Source organism: Bufo bufo, chromosome 6, assembly GCF_905171765.1.
Source record: "Bufo bufo chromosome 6, aBufBuf1.1, whole genome shotgun sequence".
Lineage (NCBI taxonomy): Eukaryota > Metazoa > Chordata > Amphibia > Anura > Bufonidae > Bufo > Bufo bufo.
The window spans coordinates 135,729,077-135,754,363 of record NC_053394.1 but is presented as its reverse complement, the minus strand read 5'-3'; the positions used below and the strand labels follow the sequence as shown (position 1 = coordinate 135,754,363).

The 25,287-nt window shown below is 44.6% G+C and overlaps 1 protein-coding gene and 1 long non-coding RNA gene across 2 annotated transcripts in view; one reads left to right on the top strand and one right to left on the bottom strand.

Moving 5' to 3' along the window:
- The first annotated feature begins 8,898 nt into the window (after positions 1-8,898).
- On the top strand, positions 8,899-24,825 carry LOC121006161. The gene is made up of 3 exons (XR_005780029.1): positions 8,899-9,332; positions 12,697-12,703; positions 24,815-24,825. It is a non-coding gene; the product is annotated as an uncharacterized LOC121006161 (long non-coding RNA).
- Positions 16,841-25,287, bottom strand: part of TM9SF4 (transmembrane 9 superfamily member 4) — a 34,012-nt gene continuing 25,565 nt past the window's right edge. Inside the window, exons 7-18 of the mRNA XM_040439128.1 lie at positions 24,112-24,230; positions 23,911-24,022; positions 23,539-23,609; positions 23,324-23,456; positions 23,165-23,246; positions 22,525-22,600; positions 21,904-21,987; positions 21,651-21,826; positions 20,881-20,944; positions 19,572-19,691; positions 18,791-18,880; positions 16,841-18,710 (exon numbers count right to left, since the gene is read on the bottom strand). Of these exons, the coding sequence (XP_040295062.1) occupies positions 18,561-18,710; positions 18,791-18,880; positions 19,572-19,691; positions 20,881-20,944; positions 21,651-21,826; positions 21,904-21,987; positions 22,525-22,600; positions 23,165-23,246; positions 23,324-23,456; positions 23,539-23,609; positions 23,911-24,022; positions 24,112-24,230 (1,277 nt within the window). The 3' untranslated portion in view covers positions 16,841-18,560. The remainder of the gene's footprint in view (positions 18,711-18,790; positions 18,881-19,571; positions 19,692-20,880; positions 20,945-21,650; positions 21,827-21,903; positions 21,988-22,524; positions 22,601-23,164; positions 23,247-23,323; positions 23,457-23,538; positions 23,610-23,910; positions 24,023-24,111; positions 24,231-25,287) is intronic.

The window sequence follows — 25,287 nt, the reverse complement described above, 5'->3', positions numbered from 1 at the left end:
TGTCACCACAACAAAATAACACCTTAGAGCCCAAACTCTCAAATTTGGTGGGATTTCCTCATATCAGCACTTAAAGCCTTAAAAAAAATTTTGTACATTTATATTTTTCCAATTTACTAGAATATATATCTAACGTAAGATGTTTTATTTCTGTTAAATATTTGAACTGCTTATTCCCTTAAGACCGGGCCCTCAGGTCCGTAAGTGTGAACCGCCAAAAGGGTTCCCCCTCCTCAGGGGTGTGATTACAGTAGCCACTGTTCTTGATGTTACACCTTATGTGGTCCAGACAGCTGAAGGTAAACTGCCTGGGATGGTCTGTACCTATTTAGGGGCCACAAAACTTAAGTGAATAGTTTGGAATACCCTGAATTTCTGTATAGATTACTAATACAGTGTGGTCTGATTTGTAGACTATCACAATCTAACTACATTAATAACACACAGAGTTTTGTACCATCCATGTCTTTTACTGGGCCCCTCACCAGTAATATACTTACCCGGCTCCCAGGGCCGCTCAGTGTCCCCGTACTGCCGCTGCTGCTTCTCCCTGCACACGGATGAGAACATCTAGTTAGGGGAGCAGCCAATGACAGGTGGGGACAGGGACGAGCCTCCCTAGCATCATGGGTGACGCTAGGGAGGCTCATCCCCGTCTGCCATTGGCTGCTCCCCTTCCCCCCGACACCGGTAATAGCTGCGGTGGGGGGGGCCAGGATCGGGTTAAGTATATTACCGGTGGGGGGGGTTATTGAAATTGGATAACCCCTTTAATCTCTTCCTAACCACCCCAACGTAAATTTACGTGGCTGCCGGGCATTTATAAATGGCTTCGGCTGGCGCGAGCAGCAGGCACCATAGCCGCCGGGTGTCTGCTGTTTTAAACACTAATGTCCGCGACCGGTGGTAATGCTGGTCATGGACTTTTTCAGATGCCCTAAAACCCAAGGAGGTGCGGGCTTCCGGGAGTGCTTCGGCACAGATCAGGGTTGCCGGAACGTGTATGCAACAGCCCCTGTTCTCCTGTATGACAGAAGCTGCTGCATGTTAGTTTCTATGGAATGCTAATGCATTGGAGTCTATGAGAGAAGCAATCTATTGATTGCTTGTTATAGTTCCTTATGGGAACTTTAAAAAAGTTTTTTTTTTTAAAGTGGCAGCAATGTATTGTTATATTGAAAATGAAGTGTTCAAGGATAGCTATATAGCCATCACAGAAGACAGTGGGCAATCTAATGATTGCCAGTTATAGTCACCCAAAAAGTTTTTTAAGTTTTTAAAAATAACAAAAATGTATATAAAAATTTAAATCCTCCCCTTTCCCCAATATGTAAATATTATTTTGTGAACAATAAAAATACGCATCATTGGCATCATCGTGTGCAAAAATGCCCATTCTATGAAAATATATAAAAATATTTTTTCCATTTGGCGAAATGGAAAGATTCAAAATGGGCGATTTTTGGTCGCTTCACTAACCACAAAAAAATAAAAAATGAGCCCCCACACAGCTCCGTACACATAACTACAAAAAAGTTATAGGGGTAAGAATACGGCGATGAAAAGAAAAGTTTTTATTTATGGTATGGTATTGGTAAAATCGTATTGACCTGGGGAATGAAAGTAACAGGTCAGTTTTACCACATAGGAAATAGTGGGGGAGGGGGTATCGAGAAACACAGATTTTTATTTTATTTTTTATAATTCCATCCCATTTGGATTTTTTTTTTCCCCCACCACATTTTATGAAACCGTTAAAGGTATCATTAGAAAGTGCATCTTGTTGCACAAAAAACAAGCCCTCATACCGTTATGTGAAAGAAAAAAAAGTAATGGCTTTGAAAACACTGGGAGTAAAAAAAAAACTAAAATGGAAAAATAGAAAATTTCCCGGTCATTAAAGGGTTATTCTGGAATTTATATGGATGACCTATCCTCTGGATAGGTCATCAATATCAGGTTGGCGGGGATTCCACCAAACAGCTTTTAGAAGAAGCCGTGAGTGCCGCAACCTCTTCTTAGGCCATGTGACTTCACCGTACGTCAGTCACTGAGGCTGAGCTGCAACTAGGCCATGTGACTACAGCGCTGTGTTTAGAAAGCTGCCGGGAGACCGGTGAACGCAGAGGCTCCCTGAAACAGCTGATCGGCTGCGGTGCCGGGACTCAGACACCCGCCGATGTGATAAGGATGATCCTGAGGATAGGTCATCATCATCTTTATCTGGATAACATTGGCGGGCGTTCATGAAGAGAAAGTGAACCATTGAATTTTATAATCTGTCGATTTTTCTTTAGCAGCAATCACATCGACCAAAGATTTCCTGTAGCAGCAAATATGATTTGTACAACATTGAGGGGGAATTTTAAACCATTCCTCCTGTGTTTAAGTTCATCGGTATTTCTGGGGTACCTGCCATGCACAGCCCTCTTCAGTCCACCGCATAAGGGTTAGGGCTCTTTCACACCTGCGTTCTTTTCTTCCGGCATAGAGTTCCGTCGTCGGGGCTCTTTGCCGGAAGAATCCTGATCAGGATTATCTCCATGCATTCTGAATGGAGTGAAATCCGTTCAGGATGCATCAGGATGTCTTCAGTTCCGGAACGGAACGTTTTTTGGCCGGAGAAAATACCGCAGCATGCTGCGCTTTTTGCTCCGGCCAAAAATCCGGAACACTTGCCGCAAGGCCGGATCCGGAATTAATGCCCATTGAAAGGCATTGATTCGGATCCGGCCTTAAGCTAAACGTCGTTTCGGCGCATTGCCGGAGCCGACATTTAGCTTTTTCTGAATGGTTACCATGGCTCCCAGGACGCTAAAGTCCTGGCAGCCATGGTAAAGTGTAGCAGGGAGCGGGGGAGCAGTATACTTACCGTCCGTGCGGCTCCCGGGGCGCTTCAGAGTGACGTCAGGGCGCCACACGCGCATGGATCACGTGTCGCATGAATCACGTCATCCATGCGCATGGGGCGCTCTGACGTCATTCTGGAGCGCCCCGGGAGCCGCACGGACTGTAAGTATACTGCTCCCCCGCTCCCCACTACTACTATGGCAACCAGGACTTTAATAGCGTCCTGGGTGCCATAGTAACACTGAACGCATTTTAAAGACGGTTCCGTCTTCAAATGCTTTCAGTACACTTTCGTTTTTCCGGATCCGGAGTGTAATTCCGGCAAGTGGAGTACACGCCGGATCCGGACAACGCAAGTGTGAAAGAGGCCTAAAAGGGGTTTCCGAGATTTTTATACTGATGACATATCCTGGATAGATCATCAGTATCTGGTGGGGGTCCAACCCCCGCCGATCAGCTGTGCGGCGCTCGCCTTCTGAGCTTTCCATAGGCAAGTGACGACACGTTTATGTGTCACGTGGCCTAGGCGCAGCTCAGCCGGATTCAAATGGCGTATTTCTAATTATTCAACCATTCTTTAGTTGATTTACTTGAATGCTTTGGGTCATTGTCTTGTTGTAGCACCCAACATCTCTTCAGTTGAGGTCATAGACTCCTGCCCTTAGGCTACATTCACACAACAGTGAAAAAACATCAGTTGAAAATGGCACAACCGTCTGTTTTTAACGTCCGTTTTTTTCACTGATGCCTTTTTTGAGAAATGGACATTACAAACGGTCCCCTTCAATTGCATGGGGACTGTCGATTTGTGAAAACAGACCAAATAGAACGTTTTTTTTTTTTTTGTATTTTTTTTATGTCCGTTATTCACTGGCCATAGACACCATAGACTACCATTGTTCTTAACATTCTCCTATGAAATGTTTTGATACACCTTAAAATTCATTGAGGAAAATTTTCTTAACCCTCTTCCCGACCACTCGCTGTAAATTTACGCCCAGGGCTAATGTTGGTCACACACATTTAACTCCTCAGATGCCGTGGTCAAATGTGACCACAGCATCTGAGAGCTCAAAACCTGGGAGCACGTCCTAGGGCAAGGACTCCCTCTAGTGGGGATAGGGGCAACCGGATAGTGTGTGCAGCCGCCTTGCCTCCTGAATGATTTGAGGCCGATAGGTTCCTATGGAGACCTTGCCTGTGGCCCACTTTTTAGACAGTGGCGACCACGCCATAAAAAGCAGCAGATTTTTGTGATAAAAGGAATTTGCAACAAACTATGTGAATCTTTTATGCCATAGAACAGGCTTATGCCGTTTTCACCGAATTCTCGAGTTCACCACTGGGTCCCCATTGACCGTAATGAGGTCTAGCGGTGATCTGTCCACTTGCATAAATGCTGGACAAATACTGCTGCATGCCGGATCAGGCAGCCAGATTATCTCTGACGGAGATATGAACGCAGCCTAAGGAGCATTAATAAATTACCCACTTTGCTCCCTCAATGACAAGACATCCAGACCTTGTGGCAGCAAAGCAGCCCGAAGCCATGATGTCTTCTCCACCATGCTTCTCAGTTGAGATGAGGTTTTGGTATTGTGCAGTGTTCTTTTTCCTCCAAACATAGTGTGAATTTGTTCTATAACGTTCCCCTTTTGTCTTATCTATCCATAGAATATCCAGGAGATCTCAGACACACATGATGTGGGCAGCAGTTGCTTCCCTCATGGTGTCCTTCCATGAATACCATTCTTGTTCAGTGTTTTTCTGTTAGTGGACACGTGAACAAAGGTTACTGCAATTTGTAGAGTCTTCTGTAGGTCTTTTTCGGTTACCGTTGGGCTTTCTTAACTTTTTCAGGATTGTCCAATGTGCCCTTGGAGAGATATTCACTTCTAGAGAGAGCGCCAGCAGTCCAGAATTTTCTCCAGTTGCAGGTAATTTGATTAAGGGCTCATGCACACGGCCATTGTTTTTTGTTTTTTTTTTCGCATCCGATCTGCACTTTTTGTGGATCCGATGTGGACAGCACACAGTGTGCTGTCCCACATCCGTATATCCGTTTCGCAGCACCCACAAAAAAAAAATAGAACATATCCTATTCTTGTCCGTATTATGGACAAGGATAGGACCATTCTATAGAGGGCTAGACGTTCCGTTCCGCAAAAAAGGCTACGGCCATGTGCATAAGTCCTGACAGCGGATCGTTGTACACTCAGGCCTTTAACGATTTTGTTGCCTTTTCATCTTCTTGCGCGTGTATAACGTCTTCTAAAAGTTGCTAGAATGAAGGCATGGGTTACAATAACCAATCTTTCTTAGGGCTCATGCACACAAACGTATTTTATTTCCACTTCTGTTTCTTTTGCGGACCCATTCACTTCAATGGGTCCGCACAAACAACGGACGGAACTCCATGTTTCCGTATTTCTGTTCTGCAAAAAAGTAGTGCATGTTCTATTATTTTCCGTAAATCACGGTCTAAGGCCCTATTCAAGTCAATGGGTCTGCAAAAAATACGCAAAACATCCGTATTTCGTGGATCCATACTGTAGAAATGTTGTGCCCAGCCCATATTGCTCATGTTTTGGTGATTAATAAGTTAGTTTCCGAGCCGCAAAAAACGGATCGCATACGGATATGTTTTGTGGAATAACGGAACGGAAGAGGACTTAAATCAGAGAAAAATATACCTCAGGATCTGTGTAAACGGACTGCAAAATAACAACGGTCGTGTGCATGAATCTCTAAAGGGAACCTGTCACCAGGATTTTGTGTATAGAGGACATGGATGGCCGCTAGCACATCCGCAATACCCAGTCCCCATAGCTCTGTGTGCTTTTATTGTGTAAAAAAACCGATTTGATAGATATGCAAATTAACCTGATATGTGTCCTGTCCCGGAGATGAGTCCAGCGTGAAGGAGCCCAGCACCGCCCCGCACCCGCATCGCGAGATTACGGCACTCTAGCTTTCTGACGTCGGGGAGCAAGGAGGAGATTCTGAGGATGCGGAGCGGTGCTGGGCTCATTCACGCTGGACTCATCTCCGGGACAGGACACATATCAGGTTAATTTGCATATCTATCAAATCGGTTTTATTACACAATAAAAGCACACAGAGCTATGGGGACTGGGTATTGCGGATGTGCTAGCGGCCATCCATGTCCTCTATACACAAAATCCTGCTGACAGGTTGCCTTAAAGCACCTGTGAAGCCCACACTTCCAATCTCATGTCCTTAAACTGAAAGACGTTTTGCCATTTAGCTCTTTGACAAAAAAGGAACAGTGACCCTCTGCGTTATTGATTTTTCTGTGATTTTTGATTTGTTAAGATTGGCGTTTTGTATGCCGATCTTAATTTCTGGCTACATGCATGAGAGGCACATACTACTTAAAGGGGTTGTCTGTACATTGTATACAAGCTGAGCTGCTCCTAGGAAAAGCTGGAGAAGGCTGCGGTGCTGCTGTCTTCTTAAACAGCTGGTCCCAGGTGTCGGACCTCCACTGATAGGTCATCAGTGTAAGGCTAGGTCTACACGACATTTGTCGCGCGACAATTTTTATAATAGTAGTCTATGGTGTCACACTGAGACATGCAGTCGCAGTGCGACACCATAGACTACCATTATAAAAATTGTCGCGCGACATTGGTGCGATAAATGTTGCCGTGTAGACCTAGCCTAAAACTCCTGGAAAACCCCTTATGGTGCATGCCTGCAGGTCTGTTCATCAAAACTGAAACTCACACCAGCAAGGAGTTGGTGTAGATCTGAAGTCTACTCTATGCCACTTTCTTGGCATAGATTATAAGAAATGTGCCAGTTGGCTATGCCTGGCTCCACATCTCCCACGATTTGGAAAAAAAAATGGCGAGCAGGGTGTAAACTGCCGAAAATGTCACAAAATTTTGTCCAAGTGCCAAACCTTGCAGCCTTCACACATTTTCTGCCATGCAGAGGTTGACGGATGACCCCCAGTGTGCTTAGACATGAACGGTACAGCAGATTGTGTGTTACTAGCGGTTTTCTATAATTGCGTCTTGGATAACAATCAGACTACATTTTAGACCCCATCAGACCCCAAAGGGGTTCACTTAGTTTTCTTGCAACTGTATATCACCATAGAGAAATGACCTGACTACAACTGACCAATCAGATCCTACTCTCTGCAGCGGTCTTGCTTACACCTCCCCTGGTGGCCATTGGAGCTTGGAGCAGGGGAGTAAATAAGTCCTGAATCTTGTGTGTTAGGCCTCTTGCACACAAACCATTTATTTTTTCTGTTTTTTGCGTTCCGTGTATGGAACCATTCATTTCAATGGATCCGCAAAAAAAAACGGAAGGTACTCCGTATGCCTTCCATTTCCGTTTTTTCCATTCAGTTCAAAGATAGAACATGTCCTATTATTGTCTGTATAACGGACAAGGATAGGACTGTTCTATTAGGGGCCAGCTGTTCCGTTCCGCAAAAAAACGGAATGCACACGGACGTCATCCGTTTTTTTTTGCGGACTGAAAAAGCCATACGGTCGTTTGCAAGAGGCCTTAGGCTACTTTCACACTAGCGTTAAAGTTTTCCGGTATTAAGTTCCGTCATAGGGGCTCAATACCAGAAAAAAACATTTGTTTTATCCTAATGCATTCTGAATGGAGAGCTATCCGTTCAGTTCCTTTTGCAGTATTTTCTCCGGCCAAAATTCCAGAATACTTGCCGGATCCGGCATTAATTTCTATTGAAATGTATTAACACCGGATCCAGTACCAAGTGTTCTGGAAAAACGGATCCGGTATTACAATGCATTTGTCAGACGGATCAGGAAACAAATGATATCCGTTTGCACACAGATTTCCGGATCCGGCAGGCAGTTCCAGGAACGGAGCTGCCTGCCGGATTCTTCTAACGCTAGTGGGAAAGTGACCTTAAATGGATGTGATGTAGAATCAGGAGCAGTGCATTATTTTTTTTATAGTCTCACTTCACAAACTGGTGAGAAGAGTTCCCCTTAAATTTGCATTAAGTAGAAGTAGCCTTAGGCCTCATGCACACGACCGTTGTTATGTTTCGTTTTCCGTGATTTTCTGCGGACCCATTGACTTTCAATGGGTCCGTTGAAAACTCTGCTAAAGCACCGTTTGTCATCCGCATCCGTGGTTCCAGTCAGTCAAAAAAATATGACCTGTCCTGTTTTTTTTTCACGGAAAACAGTTCGCGGACCCATTCAAGTCAATGGGACCGTGAAAAAACGCGGAGGCACACAAGATTGTCGTCCGCGCGTCCGTTTTTTTTCTTATCATTTGCATGGCAAACTTGACTTAGATATTTTTTTTACTTTCCTTCATGTCTGGTGATCCTCCAAAAATAAAGGAAGGCACACGGAAACGGAACACAACAACGGTCGTGTGCATGAGGCCTAAGCCTTTGGAAGCACTTTGAGATACAAAGCTACGTTCATGGTAACAAGGGAGCATTCAGTGTCACCTCTGTTTGTGTTTTGTCACTTATACGCCACTGGCAGTACAAGGTTGGAAAGATGAGAGTTATGGCACCAGCACCAATGTGAAGTGGTGATTCAAGAACTGCCATTAACCATTTGTTTCTTGCGAAGGAGGGATATACCAAACCACCCCTAGCAGCGTGATTAACGTAAATATCCACTTTTACAAACCATTTTTTTCTCTTCTAAATAGGACCAGAGCCCCCACTAGGGAGAGCCTATTGCCTTCAAAAGGAATACAATATACAATGAGCTCCCCCTAGTGGTGGCTGCAGGCAGCAAGAATGTAATAATGTAACTATTTTTATACAGGGGATTTGGAACTAGCATAATGATGCCTAAAATGATATGATGATAAAAAGAATCCCACTGCAGGTCCTATTAGGGCTCTTTCCGCTGCGTGAGAGAGCCAAGCCCCGTTCCGGACAGCAGAGACACAGAGCATTAACATGACTGATAATGGTCCATGCCTCTCTGATCTTTTTACTACAAAATCACAGTGACAACTTTATCTGACTGTGATTTTGTAGTAAAAAGGTCACATGGATCATGTTAATGCTCTGTGTCTCTGCTGTCCAGAACGGGGCTTGGCTCTCTTTCACGCAGCGGATTACCCGCGCGTGTGAAAGAGCCCTTAGTGTCAGATTTTGAAGATCAAAATATCTGTTTCAGTTGATGGGAATGAGGAAAACAAAATAAAAACTTGGACACAGTTGGGTGAATAAAGTGGACCTGTCGCTACAAAATGCAATGCAATCTGAAAGCACCATGTTATAGAGCAGGAGAAGCTGAATAGATTAATATATTTTTGTGGGAAAAGAGTCTGTAAAACCTATAATTTCTAAAATGTATATTTATAGGGTTCTTACAGCCTGTGTATGAGTATGCATACAGCGATAGCGTTCAGTCACTGATACCTCTTGCTGCAGATAGAGCAGCATATCATTAAAACGAAAACTAGCGGTATGACATCTAGTAACCATGGTATTGTAACGCAAGAACCCGCGAAAGGTCCTCTTTAAGCTCTAAATAAAGGGATAGAGCTATTCCAGAAACCATTAGGGTCCATTCAAACGTCCGCATCCATTCCAAGATTTGGTGGAACAGGTGCGGATCCATTCCTTTTCACTGGGGCCGGAATGTGCTATCCGCAAAAAAATAGAACATGTCCTATTCTTGTCCGCAATTGCGGACAGGAAAAGGCATTTTCTATGAGAGTGGCGGCGATGTGCAGTCCGCAAAATGCGGAACGTACATTGCCGGTGTCAGTGTTTTGCGCAAAACACATACGGACGTGTAAATGGACCCTAAGACTGAGTTCACAAGTGACTGATTAGCTGCAGATTTGTACAGTGCCAGCCGTCACACGCGGCAGAAACTGACCTGTGGTGCGGATTTCACTCTTTCCAATGCAAAGAATAAAACGGCATCACTTTTCTGCAACACAATCTGCAGCGTGTGAAAGCACCATTTGGTGCGTTATTTTCTGCTGCAGAAAATCCACAGCTAGTCAGTCACTTGTGAATCTCGCCTTACGGTACGACCACGTGGCATGGTTGTATTGAGGTCATGCTGCAATTACCACATGTATAATCCATGCTTTTAGGGTCCTTTTTGTGAATTTTAGTGGGTCTTTAATATTCCGATTAACTTTAAATAGTGATACGTGGTAAAGTATATTAAACATATACCACAAGTGGCTGATCAGCTCTATAGCCAATGCCGCAAGCAGGTGGTCATGTTTTACGTGCGGCCGATCACTTGTATAACAACAGGTGCCAGGTCTATCTCAGAAACCTATTTCTGAGAAAATGAGATGGTGCAGTTCCTAAACGCACCACGCTAGTTCAGCGCAGAAAACTCGCTACATGTGGCAGTGTGAATTCCCGTTCTGACCTCTCCTAGGATCGCACAGCATTATAATGATTTAAAAGGCTGTGTGTCCCTATTAGACCTGTATCTACTGAATTACACTGACAGCATTATGTCTGTGATCTCACAGGAACACGCAGCCTTATATATCATTATAATGCTGTGCGATCCTAGCAGAGGTCAGAACGGGACCTCACACTGAACTCACTTGTCTGTTTCTGGCCTTAAAGGGGTTCTGCCGTGTTTTTTTTAAACTGATGATCTATCCTGTGGATAGATCATCAGCATCTGATCGGCAGCGGTCCGACACCCCTGCCAATCAGCTGTTTGAGAAGGCAGCGGTGCTGGCAGAAGTGCCGCTGCCTTCTCACTATTTACCGCAGGCCCAGTGACGTCACAACTAGTGTCACTGGCCTGGGCGCAGCTAAACTCCATTCAAGTGATCGGCAGGGGTCCCAGGTGTCAGACCCCCGCCGATCAGATGCTGATGATCTATCTAGAGCATAGATCATCAGTTAAAACATTAACTGCAGAACCCCTTTAAACATACACCTTTCATCATCACCTAAAAGGTACAAATATCTTGGTTATAATTTAAAGGGGTATTCCACCTGTAGCAATCTGTCAGGCTTTTTATTTTTTATAATAAATTGGTGGGGGAGATGTTTGCCTTTAATTGACACGGTCATGTGTTTTGTTTTACTTATATGTATGTTTTATCTTATTGTGCCTACATGGAGCATTGTATCCATAGAACTGCGCTGACTGTGCCGCCCACCCTAAAATGTTTTTATGCTTTAAGGCAGTATTTCTGAAATTCAGTCCTCAGGGACCACCAGCCGGTCATGTGTTCAGAGTTTTAGGGCTCATGCACACGACTGTACGTATTTTGCGGTTAGCAAAAAAAAAAAAATACAAATGACGTTCAGTATTTTGCCGAACAAAACAGCTGGCCCCTAATAGAACAGTACTATCCTTGTCCGTAATGCGGAAACTGAATACACATGGGGTAACTTCAGTTTTTTTGCAGACCTACTGAAATGAATGGTTTTGCATATGGTCTGCAAAAAAAAAAAAAAACTGACACAGAAATATGTTCATGTGCATGAGCCCTTAATCGGGTGATATTGTCAGTGCATCAGGACTTACCACAGGTATTCATTCTGCAGGCCTTAAGGACTGGAGTTGAGAAACACTGCTTTAAAGGGGTATTCCCATCTCCGACAATGGGGGCCTATCGCTAGGACATGCCCCCATTGTCTGATAGGTGCAGGTCCCACCTCTGGGACCTGCACCTAAAATGAGAACGGAGCGGGGAGAGCTGTGACTGGAGGACCCCGGGGTCCGTCCACCACCAAGCGCTGCTCCCATAGACGTGAATAGGAGTGCACCACACACGTGCGGCCCCCACTGCTCCCGTTCATTTCTATGGGGCAGACGAAAATAGCCGAGCCAGTGCTCGGCTATTTTTGGCGGCCCTATAGAAATGAATGAAGGGTGGATGCGCAGTGCACCCTCCGTTTTCATTGTCAGTGCGGGTCCCAGAGGTGGGACCCGCACCTATCAGACAATGAGGGCATATCCTAGCGATATGCCCCGATTGTCTGTGATGGGAATACCCCTTTTAATGGGGTCAATAGAAGTCTAGAACCTCAAATATTCGACTTCACACTTTGTACCTTCCATGTTCAATCTATTACAGGCAGAGTTCTCCTTTATACTCCACTTAGACCTCACATGTATATTTTATAAAAAATAAATAACCCTGTAACACATGGAGCCGAGCACCAGGAGCATTGTCCTCGCTCTGTGGACCAATCACTGACATTGTAGCACTTTGATATGAATAGTTTGTCAATTAGTGGAAAAAATTCAAGTTGTTTTGTAATATGAGGGGGGGGCAGAAATATTGTTCTATTTTTTGGTTTAAAGAGTGAAGTTTGCTAAATAAACATTTACTAGAGGAATAAACTTGTGCAGTCATTTATCTGTGGCAAGACGAGCACTGTATACACCACAGGGTGCTACATACAATATACCGCTGGTGCCCCTTGTGTTCTACATACAATCACAATGGGGAAGACTTACTAATGAAAAGGCACCAGAAAACTGGGGGCCATGCTTTAAATCACATTTACTATCTGGTATACACACTTTTCTAAGCTTTTTTTTTTTTTTCCGCCTCATCGGACAAGGAGGCATGGTCTCGTTAGAAATGCATTTTTGGCATTAAACTACGCCTACTGATAAATTATAAATGGTACTTTTTTTGGCAAACAGACAGAATTGTAGCATAAATCTGTCTTAACATTAACGATGCATGCACACGACCGTACTTTAGGTCCGCATCCAATCCACATTTTTTGTGGACTGTATGTGGATTCGCATTCATTTCAATGAAGCCGCAGACCGCACACTGTGTTGTCAGCATCTGTAGGTCTGTTCAGCAGCCCCGCAAAAAGAAAAAAGTAGAAAGCCCTATTGTTTATTTTACGGACAACAATAGGCATTTCTAACAAAGGGGAGGACGTGCGGAATGCATATGACTGGTATCTGTTTTGCAGACTGCATGAGGCCTAAGATTGTGATTCATATTCTAAGTGTAATATACGACACCATTAGTAAATCTGCCCTGATATGTCACTTAGGGCTCTGTGCCTGTATTGCAGGTCCGCAATATACAGACCTTGGCCGTGTGCACTTTAACATACGGACCTATTGACAAATGGGTCCGCGATCCGCAAGATGTGGCAAAAGATAGGACATGTCCTATCTTTTGTGGAGTGGAAGCCCTTTTGGGGCCGTGCCGCTAAGCCACAAAAGATAAGACATGTCCTATCTTTTGCCACATCTTGCAGATCGCAGAGCCATTCAAGACAATGGGTCCGCAGCACGGGCACAGAGCCCTTACACTTGTAGGCATGTTAAAAAGGAATCTGTCACCTATTTTGAGCATTTAAAACTGTTAACATAGCAACGTGCAATAAAGTACTTTCATTCCAGCATGTGTCCTCTTTCTTTTATTCAACTTTTCATTTAGTTGAAAAAGCGATTTTTCTGATATGCTAATTAACCCTTAAGGTTAATTATTACTCTCCTCTAGTGCCCAGTAACGCCCCCCTGCAGTGCCCAGCCCGACTTTCTTCCAAGCCCAGCACACCTCTTAAAGGGATTCTGTCACCAAGTTTTGGGCTATAGAGATACGGACATGCACGGCTAGATCGCCGCAATATACCTGTACTATAGGACTGTGTGCTTTTAAAAAGGATTTTAGAGTTATGTAAATTAGTCTTGTAATTAGCCTAGGTCCTCCGAATCTCCTCCTTTCGTCACCGATAGATTGCCGTAATCTCACGATGCGCAGTGCCGGTATAGTGTTCTTTCCCTGTGCTGGCATCAGCCTCAGGGAAGGAACTGCGCATCGCGAGATTACGGCAATCTATCGGAGACGAAAGGAGGAGATTCGGAGGACATAGGTGGTGCTGGGCTCCTTCACAGGCGGGCGTGGCTGGGCACCAGGAAGGTTCGTACAGCCCCTTGGGCACCTTACAAGACTAATTTACATATCTATAAAATCCTTTTTAAAAGAAAATAAAAGCACACAGCCCTATAGTACAGGTATATTGCGGCGATCTAGCCGTGCATGTCCGTATCTCTATAGCCTAAAACTTGGTGACAGAATCTCTTTAAGAAAAAAAAATTTACTCCCACATCCTTGCCGAACGGCGCCGCCCCCTCCACTAAGTCATGTCATTTATTCACCCCACCATCCTTGCACCCTCCTTTCTTGGCCTCCGAAATCCCACGCAGGCGCAGTATCGCTGACTGCCTGCGCCTGTACGATACTTTTGCTCCTGAGGGCAACAGCCTCAATAGTGTCACTGTGCATGCGCCGAGCGACGTAATCAGAGCGCTGTTGCCTCAGGAGCCGGAGTATCGTATAGGCGCAGGATTTTGGAGGCCAAGAAAGGAGGACGCAAGTATAGTGGGGTGAATAAATTACATGACGTAGTGGAGGGGGCGGCGCCGTTTGGCAAGGATGTGGGAGTAAATTTATTTCTTAGGAAGCGTGCTGGGCTTGGAAAAAAGGCGGGCTGGGCACTGCAGGGGGGTCGTTACTGGGCACCAGAGGAGAGTAATAACGCCCCTCTGGGCACCTTGAGGCTTAAGTAGCATATCAGAAAAATCGCTTTTTCATCTAAATGAAAAGTTGAATAAAAGAAAGAAGACACATGCTGGAATAAAGGTACTTTATTGCACATTGCCATGTTAACAGTTTTAAATGCTCAAAATAGGTGACAGATTCCCTTTAAGCTGCTTTCTCACACACACGTTTTTGCTCTTTTAGGAGGTGGTCTATGGGAAATGCAGAAGACACCAGCGGTTTTTTTTTGCTACTGGCATTTTTGTTCATTGGGTGTTTTTTCCTGTTTGTGTTTTTTATGCCACAGTTTTGTTTTAAGCATTTTCACATTACCTCTATAGGGGGAAAAATGCTAGAAGAACCACCACAAAAAATGCAAGCAATTATTCTGGCGTTCGTTAGTGGTGAAAAAAAATAAAAAATGCCATTGCCAAATTCATGTGTGTAAGAACCATTAAAGGAGGTTATAAAAGATTTTAGTATTCAATATCAAAAGCCCAGATAACCCCTTTAAGGCCCATTTACATTTGCCCCCCCCGTGTGTGATCAGCATTGCACATACACTGCTAGACTGAATAAGGGGGTTTCCAGCGCATCTCCTACAATGGTCAGTGAAAACTACTGACAAAACATGCATGCCATCAGTGTTCATGGACTCAGACGTCATCGGAAAACCACTGATGAGTGCAATAATGGGGTTGGCCAGTTATCTATTACTAGCTGCACAGGGGTTGGGAACACCACATGCGTGCAGCCGGTAATAAGCATTATTAAACAGTTTAATATGAATAATTCATATTTACGTGGAGGTCCACACACCTGCTTCCAGGCACTGAACTCCAAAAATAGCAGTCCATCAACAGCCTCCATTCATTTTATACTGGAGAGACTGCGCATGCACTAGTCCCCATCCATCACACTAAATATCCTAGAGAAATGGACATGTGCTCATTCAGACGGCCGTATATTGCTTTCTGCATCTGATCCACAATTTTGCAGATTAGATGCAGACCCGTTCACTTCTATGCATGAACTGTCCGCAAAAAAAATAAAAAATTTTGCAGACAGCATACAGCCGTCTGAATGAATCCTAAACATTAATTCTTCATATCACACTATCGGCCATTGGTGCCAATAATTTATAAATGCTTATTACTAGCTGCATGCCTGTCCTATTCACGGCCCATGTCCAGCTAGTAACAGATATTGGCCAACCCCCATTAAAGTCCATGGATCCGTGTGCAGTCTGTGATTCACTGACGGGTGAATAATCATTTGGACATATTTCTTTTGCAGAACAGATATACGGATGCAGAAAGAATTCGTGAGATGATTTCTGCTTCAGTATGTCTGTTCAGCAAAAAGACAGAACATGTCCTATACTTGGCCACAAAATGTGGACCAGAGACCTATTAAGTCAATGGGTGTGCAAAAAATGCGGATGCACCACGGACGGTATGCATATTTTGTGGACAGCAAAATACATACAGCGGGCCATAAAGGGAGTCAGTTATGTAAATTTCACAAACATAACTACCAGCATTGGCCATCATACGTTTACGTCAACTGGGTGTTGGGAGACGTTTTTCATAAGAATAAAAGTGCTTTTCCAAACACCCAGATGACGTAAACATATGGTTATAATTAGAGATGAGCTAATTTCATGTTATGAAATTCGTTCACGCTTCGTTTGGTGGTAAAAGGTTAATTGCGTTATGGATTCCGTTACCACCGACCATAACGCAATTCTATGACGGAATGCATAACGGAATGCCTTTAGAGGCATTCCGTTATAACTGAAGTCTATGGGCTGCAAAACGGATCCGTCCCGTTTACGTTATGCAGGAGAAGACTCCTCTGCATAACAGAAATGGGACGGATCCATTTTGCAGCCTGTAAACTTCTATTATGACGGAATGAATAACGGAATGCCATAACGCAATTCACCTTTTACCAACAAACAAAGCGGGAACCAATTTCACAATATGAAATCCGCTCATCTCTAGTTAGAATGCTTTTACAACGTTCTGATGGCCAACGCAGACTCCCTTTCAGCTGAAAGCCCCTGTGGGATAAAGAGAGTGTACCCTAAAATAAAATTTAGCACAAAATTAAAATCAGATTAGTAAAATATGGATGCATTTTTCCAGAAATGCTGCCACACCTCTCCATGGGTCGAGTGTGGTATAGCAGCTCAACTTTATTATAAATGGGACTGAGCTGCAGTACCACACGTGACCTGTGGACAGACGTGGCGCTTTCTCAGAAAAGTAGCCATGTCGTTCCAATTTTGTACAACTCCTTTAAAGAACTGGTAAGTACTGAAAGAGACTTTCACAATGGATTTCCAGGGTGGAAAAGAAACTGAAATTCCCCATAAAATATTACTATGGAGAAAGATGATAAACCCTGCAGCAGGAAGCTCTGCCTGGTCCCAGTCCTGCAGCTTCATACTTCTACACCAGAGGACATCCAATACCATGAAACACCTGAAGGGGCATTTATTTACAAAAAGGACATAAAGAGGGACAACAGTTAATAAAAATAAAAAAAAAGAAATCAGTAATTTCAGAAGGATACTCATTAAAAACTGGAAAATAACTTAAAGTTAGCTTGTCACCCAAACAGAAAAGAGGAGGTGGCTGCACCATGAGTGCCTGAAGTCACCGTGAGGTCATCACATCTCAGATATGGAAACGAAGTCGGCCAGAAATGTCGGCGAAAGAGCGGCGTACGACCACAAACAATGTAAAAAGGGGGAATCAATTGGCTAAACTAGTATCATCCGACTCCCATGAGAACAGGTTGAGAAAATATCTGGATGTGTCCATAGATATAAGAGGAGGAGGAGGTCTGCGATTTAGAAATGCCACCGGTTCCTTCCTATTGAAATTGGAGGTCTCAGCTCACGGAACCCCTGCTAACTATTCCAATCTTCAGACACAGACAGACAATATACTTAGGTGGCGTCTCCCATCAAGAACTTGAGTATTACTAAGGGAGCAAACACACTGCTGTATTTACAGTCCATGAAGATTACAGGATCATAAACCTGGTTTTGGCAGGAAGGATAAGAACCATGCGCCCAGCGGCATCCTGGCAGGTCTGTGGCCTCTGTGTGCGGGGAGCTTCCACCTTGGAAAGGGTTCTCCTATTTTATGTCAATAAGACTTTGTCAAACGAACAGTTCTGCAACTTTTTAATTTACCATGCATTTCAGGTCCACAACGTCGTCAAGATCTCTGCCTGCTGTCAGTGAATAAGAACATTCATTGTTTACAGCCACGGAATGCCTCTCACAGCTGAAGACTTGGCACAGTAGTGTCCAGTCTGGACTCCAGACTAAGACATTTCACCTGCACTGATACACTGTACCGAATTATTAAGACAAAAAAGGACAAATTCATGCTGCGTAGGCATTTAACTCAATAGGTCAGGACGGGTGTAAAATAAGGATACTACCATTCGCTGGGAGCAAGAAGAGATTTTGAAACAGTGACCAATACAATTACAACACAAAGTCTTAGAAAGCGGCAGAACGTTTCTTCATTACATTGAACTAGAACCCCCCCCCCTCCCTTAAGTCAGCGTTGTGAATACATCTAGACCGATTATTTTCCCTTTAAGGAACATAGAAAAAAAATACAGGATCCGTCCGCCTCCTCCCCTACAGAAATCATAATTCATTTTGTATTCAGATCTTGGCAGAGATTCAACCCTCAGCTGGCATCTATGATGGTATCCACCAGGAGAACCACAGAAGTCTCACTGTGCCTAGTGGACAGTCCAGTTATTCCAGTTAGTCCCCCTCCTCCATGGGCACCCAATCACCAAGTCCAAGTGCCTTCATCGCCTGCACCTTGTCCCCACTGATCAATAACACGCAGGAATAATCATTTGTTTTTTTTTAAAAACAGAAAAGAAAGTGGACAGAACGGTAAAGACTGGAATGATCTGGCTAAAAAGTAAAAACCCGCACTGGAAAATGGAAAACCAAAAAGGTTAAAATGCAGTTATAGGATACAACTCCTCAGCCCATCCATGGACACAGTACCAAACAATACATTCTGGATCATGAGGAAGATGATGAAGGTGGCTGTTGATTATTTTTTTAGTTACTGTCCCCTTGATGGAGGCGTCTTGGCGGAGGAGACCGGCTCTGCCTTGTGCTGGAAGTGCTGCGGAGGAGCTCAGAATCAGTCTATTTTCACCGCTGCGTAGATCTTCCGGATGAACATGTAGGCAGCATAGAAGCCGATGGTCCCAGTGAGGAGCCAGAAAGAGAGGACCATGAGGGCAGTGTAACCGAAATACAGGAGGGAAGGGATGAACTCCACAATATCCAACTGTGAGACAAAAATAGGGATGAGGATGAGATACCTGCAGTGTGAAGGAACCGATGTGGGGGGAAAAAAAATTACCATACCTTATTCACAAAATAGAAGACGGCATAAACCAGAACGTAGAAAGCAGATCCTCCAGAAACCAGGAATGTCCTCCACCACCAGCGGTAATCCTGTCGTACACAGACCCAAAAATCATTGTAGTACTTAAGTGTACCTGTAATTTTTGATATGTCAGTGACATACCAAAAGGTTTTGATCAGTGGGGGTCTGAGTGCTAAAATGCCCACCATTCACTAAAACGAGGAAAAAGAACTCACACAGAGCACTGTGTCTCCTCACTGCTGAAGACAGGATCAATAGAAAGTCAATGAGCCCGTCTCTAGTTTTGGCACTCAGACCCTCACCAATCAAGACCTTTGAGATGTAAATATGACATATCAAAAGTTTTTCTAAAGTTAAAGTACACTATAACAACCTACACAATATTCCATGCCGACTAGTTTTATGATACATCTTATATAGGGGTCCAAAACCCATGCATAACCTTTAAAGGGGTTATCCAACTGTAATAGAGTGGCCCAGACCTGCCCGACCCATGGTGGGAGTTGATGTTCACCTGATTCACACCGCTGGATCCAGTCTGTCGGGCTCCCGGGCTGGCAGTTCCGCTCCCACGTGCGCAGAGGATAACATCCAGGGGATCAGGTGAGCATCACCCCCACCCTAGGTCAGGCAGGTCTGGGCAACTCTTAGTATCAGATAACACCTTTAAGATGCAGGTCCAATTTCTCACTGCCTGCATATGGGGAGCTCACTGCATACAGATTAACACAGTTCCTATTGAACTGAAACACCACTAACCTCAGCACACAGCTGGAAATAGACCATGACGATACTGATCTGGGAGCAGGACACCACGAGGATGATGAATACCAGGAACAAGAAGCCAAACAAGTAATAAAACTGATTCTCCCAGATGGCCTGGAACAGAGAGACAGACATGAATAGGAGAAATACTGGTCACACGCCTCTTCCAATGTGCTGCAGGGTGATCTACATAGAACTAGATCTTTCCTAAATTTTACAGCTGGAAAAGGCTAATCGCATCACAACCACAATGCCTCTATGTATTCAATTCAGCTTTGTACATTAACCCCTTAGTGACCAGCCTGCTTTTAGCCCTAATGACAAAGTTTTTGTTTTGTTCTTTTTTCTTCATTTTTTCATTGTCGCCTTCCAAGAGCCATAAGTTTATTTTTCCATTAACGTAGCCGTATGGGGGCTTGTTTTTTGTGGGACAAGTTGTAATTTTTCATTGCACCATTTTGGGGTACACATAACCTGTTGATTTTATTAAAGGAGTTATCCAGCCCATAATATTGATGACCTATGCTCGGGATAAGTCATCAATATCTGATCGGCGGGGGTCCGGCGCCCCCACCGATCAGCTGTTTGAGGAGGAGACAGCGCTCCATGCAAGCGCCGCTTCATCTTTGTCTCAGAAGTGCGGTGTAATACAAGCACCCGCTCCATTCTAATGAATGGAGCGGGTGCCTGTAATTGCACTACGCCACCGATACAGTGAGATGAGACATAGTGTAATCGCCGCCTCATGTCTCACAGCGGGGGTCGGACCCCCGCCAATCAGATACTGATGACCTATCCTCAGGATAGGTCATCAAGATTATGGGCTGATAACTTCTTTAAAGTATTTCATGCTCCCCCTTGCTGTACCACACAGGGCAAAGCCTTTTTCCTGAGATCCGGTGATGTACTGGGTCTCTGAATGGGAATGCTATGTGGAAGCTTGGATTACCATTAGCTTCCACATAGCATTGGATTGCCATTATAATGCATTGTACAGCTTATGCATTATTCTGTAAGTGCTATACTGATAGTCACCATCAGGATGCACTAGAGAGGCACAGCCTGATAAGAAACACTGGAGGCAAGCCTGAGGTCTTCACTTGCTCCCAGGCTACCGTACACAGACATCAGCCCCCCATGATCTCATTCCTGGAGTGCCGATGGGAGACAGAAGAAGTTCGCTCCCACTGTAACTGCTTAGATGCTGCATCCAAGGGGTTAAACCGGCCGGATCAGTGCTTCTGTATACACAAAACAGCAGATCACTGGCTTTTTTGATACATACAAGGCCAAGACAACTTACGCTGAAAATGAAGAACAGCTCAATGAACATGGCTCCAAATGGCAATATTCCGGCCATCAAGATTCTGAGGAAAAAAAATAATAATATTACAGGGTTAAACCCCAGCGAGACAGGGATGAAATATTTACTACACCTTACAAAATCTCTGCAAGACAATGTTTACTGGCATAGAGGGTAGAGGCAGAAAGAGCTCAAGTCTGCATCAGTCACCTACTGACCTAATATTACCAGCGCCAGTCAAAATGGACTATGCTAGACCCTTTAAGGGATGAAGGACCCTTTACTGGCCAAAACCAGGAAGGCAATATTTTGTCTTCTCTGGTCGCCCACACTATTATCCATTTTGGACCATCAAATTAAAGCCTCATGCACACGTCCGTGAAACACGGACCGTGTGATACCAGCCTGGACTTCTTCTGACTGCAGGAGCGCACGGTGTCATTGATTGCTATGACGCCGTGCGTTTCCTGCTGCCGCCGTACAGTAATACACTGGTATGATCTATACCAGTGTATTACTGTACTGCGGCGGCAGCAGGAAGCGCGAGGTGTCATAGCAACCAATGACGCCGTGCGCTCCTACACTCAGAAGAAATCCAGGCTGGCACACGATCAGTGTTTCACGGACGTGTGCATGAGGCTTAAAAGGAAAGGAAAAAAAAAAAAAAAAAAAAAAAAAGAGTCCAGGCTCCTAAATGTCCTAATCAATAGCTACAGGGCTAACAGGGTAGATCACACATAAACAGATTCTGACTGTAGAAGAAAACTTACCCCACAAACCTCTTCATATACCAGCGCTGCTCTGGAATCTGCCTGGGGATTTGGTTGGTTCGGACAGGGTTGTCGTATGGCTGCTTACGGAAACCAAAGTAATATCCGAGGTAGACAAGTGGGAGCGAGATGCCAAACCACATACACAGTAGAGCCAGCATGGTGGGGAAGGGGACCTGCAGAACATACACAGGAGTTATAGGGTTTCCGAAGGGCCAATCTGAGGAACCAGGCCCAATAATATGAGACTCACCGCTCCAGAGGAATGCTTGCCCCAGATGAAGCAGTTCAGCACGAAGCAGATGCCAAACACCACGCCTGGGTACAGAGTTGCCGTCTGCAGGTACAGGGTCAGAGATTAGATTATTGAAAAGAATAAACAGTATCCGGGGTAAAAAAAAAAACGTATACTGTGTCGTATATGGTTTCTTTTACAACAGGACCCTGTGACGGATACCACTGTATGGTATCCATAAGAGGCATCAATGTAACATACATTATGGGGTATACATTAAATGGAGGTCATAAACATGATGTGAACAGAGCCTGACCTATATCATGTCTTATACTCCAATTACCTCCAGAGCTGCATGCACTGTTCTACTAATATCCTGAAAGCTATCAGACAGCAGGACATCACATCTCACAGTGGCTGCCTGCTGGTTCAGTGTCTGTGCAGCCCACGGTCTGCTATAGTGCACAGCGATATCAACAGCCACAGAGTATCCTACAATGTACTCCAATAGCATGCAGCACATATCACAGGCATCAAAAAAAGGGACCTGTCCACCGAATACGAATGTAGCATGAGATGTGAGTGGAGTAAAAAGATGTGTGTTTAGAGGACCTATGCTCTATTAATTACATTACTCACACAGAAAGCTCCTTTGCGCCACCTATGACCCTTCAGAGTACGGTACAAGCGTCCGGCGAAGAATCCTCCGAAGACCCTAAGAAATGCCCAAAGAAAAAAAAAAATAAAGTGTGAATGGGGAAGGGGCATAATCTTAAAAGGGGTTCTCTCACTTCAGCAAATGGAATTTATCATGTAGAGAAAGTTAATACAAGGCACTTACTAATGTATTATTATTGTCCATATTGCTTCCATTGCTGGCTAGACTCGTTTTTCCCATCACATTATACCTGTCTCGTTTCCATGGTTACGACCACCCTTAAATCCAGAGAGGCCAGTGCTTTTGCTTTTTTTATTATTTTTTTTATAAAGTGTGCAAGCACGGCCACCGATGCTGGATTGCAGGGTGGCCGTAACCATGGATACAAGTAGTGTATAATGTAATGGGAAAAAAATTAACCAAGGCAGCAATATGGATAATAACAATACATTAGTAAGTGCCTTGTATTAACTTTGTCTACATGATAAATGCCACAACCCCTTTAATGTGACAAGGTAAAAGAAAAAGTTAGCTATGTGGAGACAGCTTGGTAAAGGAGATCCGTCACCTATATAAGAAGGGCCAGCCATATTGTGACTAGAAGCTATAACATATTTATACCCCATGAACATGAAGAGGAAGCAGGCAGTGGTCATCAGGGCTCCCCGGCTTGATGGAGACAACATTCCCAGCATGGCCACAACTGGAGGAGACAAAGACCCACACGTTATAAATGGCTGGTCTCCCGCCTACACCCCCACCATAAACTCTACCACTCACAGATCACAATCAGGACCATGCAGAAGAGCTGAATCCCAGACCCTAGCAGTGAGCTAAGGATCATGGGATACTGAGGAGGCCTGAAGACGTCACCATGCACCAGCTTCCAGCCAGACTCCTCCATCGTGTCTTCCTTTGGGGAGAAACAAAGAATCATCACAGGGCAAAAGGGTCACCAAGCTGGAACAGTGATGGTGTCAGTGAATGGAACCTACAATATCATCCTCCTTGTTGTAGTTTGCGATATCCTTCCTCAAGGTTCGGATGATGATCATGCTCAGAATACCTGGAGGCCAGAAGACAAGGTCTGAGTACAGTAGAAGACAGGACCCTCCTCTTACAGTTTACCTCTCATTATAACCTTGCTTCAATTTGGTTACTGGTCTTACATTCCAGTCACATCCAAAGCTGCAGCCACAATTCAACCGACTTCATCTGAGCAAGAGGAAGCCTGAAATCCTCAGGCTACAACCCGAACATTAGCACAACTGTGAAAGCAGCTTCAGATGTGACTGGAGCAGAAGGCATAATTGAACTCTATATTATTATAGTAAAATAATACCATAGTTACGGCATTAGGAGCTCACCTGACAGGAAGAAGACGACGACCACAGAGTTGATGATGGAGAACCAGTGAATCTGCACGTCGCTCATGGTCAGGTATGTGTCCCAGCGGGAGGCCCACTTAATGTCACTCTCCTGGAAGATGAAGGAAGAAACCTCTTACTGCAAGATGTTCATCGATCGTAGCCCCCCCTTCAAAATCAGTCAGAAATCCCCCCCCCCACCTGCCAGCGCACTGAGTATGTAAACAGCAGCTTGTTCTCCTTGGAAGGGTCGATCTCCTGGGGGGCGGAATTGGAGCCGTCTGGGACAGTGCAGCTTCCCTCCTGCGTTCCTTTCAGATCTGTAACACTGAGGGAGTTAGTGGCAAAATCTGTAAAAGGGATCCCACCACCTATCATAGTACTGGTGTTTTGTATGGAACCTTCGTGCTCCCTTAGGTCTGGGTGCAACTCTGCCCCCCTATAGCTAAGCCCCTGGTGTGGGATACAGGGCAGTACAATTGCTAGTCACTAGAGTTGCACCGGGTATCAAAAGTTTCGATACCCAATCAATACTTTTAGACCTGGATCGATACGATACCGGGTCTTACTATTTAACGACACTAGGCTACGCAGCCTAGTATCTGTTAGAGAACATGGCACGCTCCGCTCTCAACACGCACCATGTTCTCTTCAGCAGCACAGTGGGGAAGGAGAGAGCGCCACCAATGGGAGTTCAGTACTGCGGTGGAGGGGAGGGACTGTGGCCACTGCACCACCAATATAATTAACCCATTAATTTGTGTAGGCAGCGAGTCCTGGTGGCGGTATCACATACCCAGCACCCAACCTCTATGACAGGGTGCTGAGATTCCCGGCAATTAACCCCTCAGGTGCCGCACCTGAGGGGTTAATTGCTGGAGATCTCAGCTCCGTCAGAGGGCAGGTGCCGGGTATGTGATCCCGCCGCCAGGACCCGCTGCCTACACAAATTAATGGGTTAGTTATATATTCATTGGTGGCACAGTGGCCACAGGGTCCTCCCCTCCCCTTCCCATTGGTGGTGCAGTAGTAGCTTCCGATCGGAGCCCCAGCAGTGAAACCGTGGTGCTCCGATCGGTTACCATGGCAGCCAGGACGCTACTGAAGCCTTGGCTGCCATGGTAAGCTCCCTGCTGCTGTGTGCACAAAGCACATCGAAGCATGGAGAGTGTAAAATCCTATTCACCCTAATAGGACAAGGGTTCTAAATTGCCCCCTTTCCCAATTTTACATAGAAAATATATAAACAATAATAAAATAAAAAAATCATTACATATCACCACGCCCAAAAAAGTGCAAACTATTAAAATATAAAATAAAAAAATATCTACTATGCAGTGAACGCTGTAACAGAAAAAAATATAAAATGGGCGATTC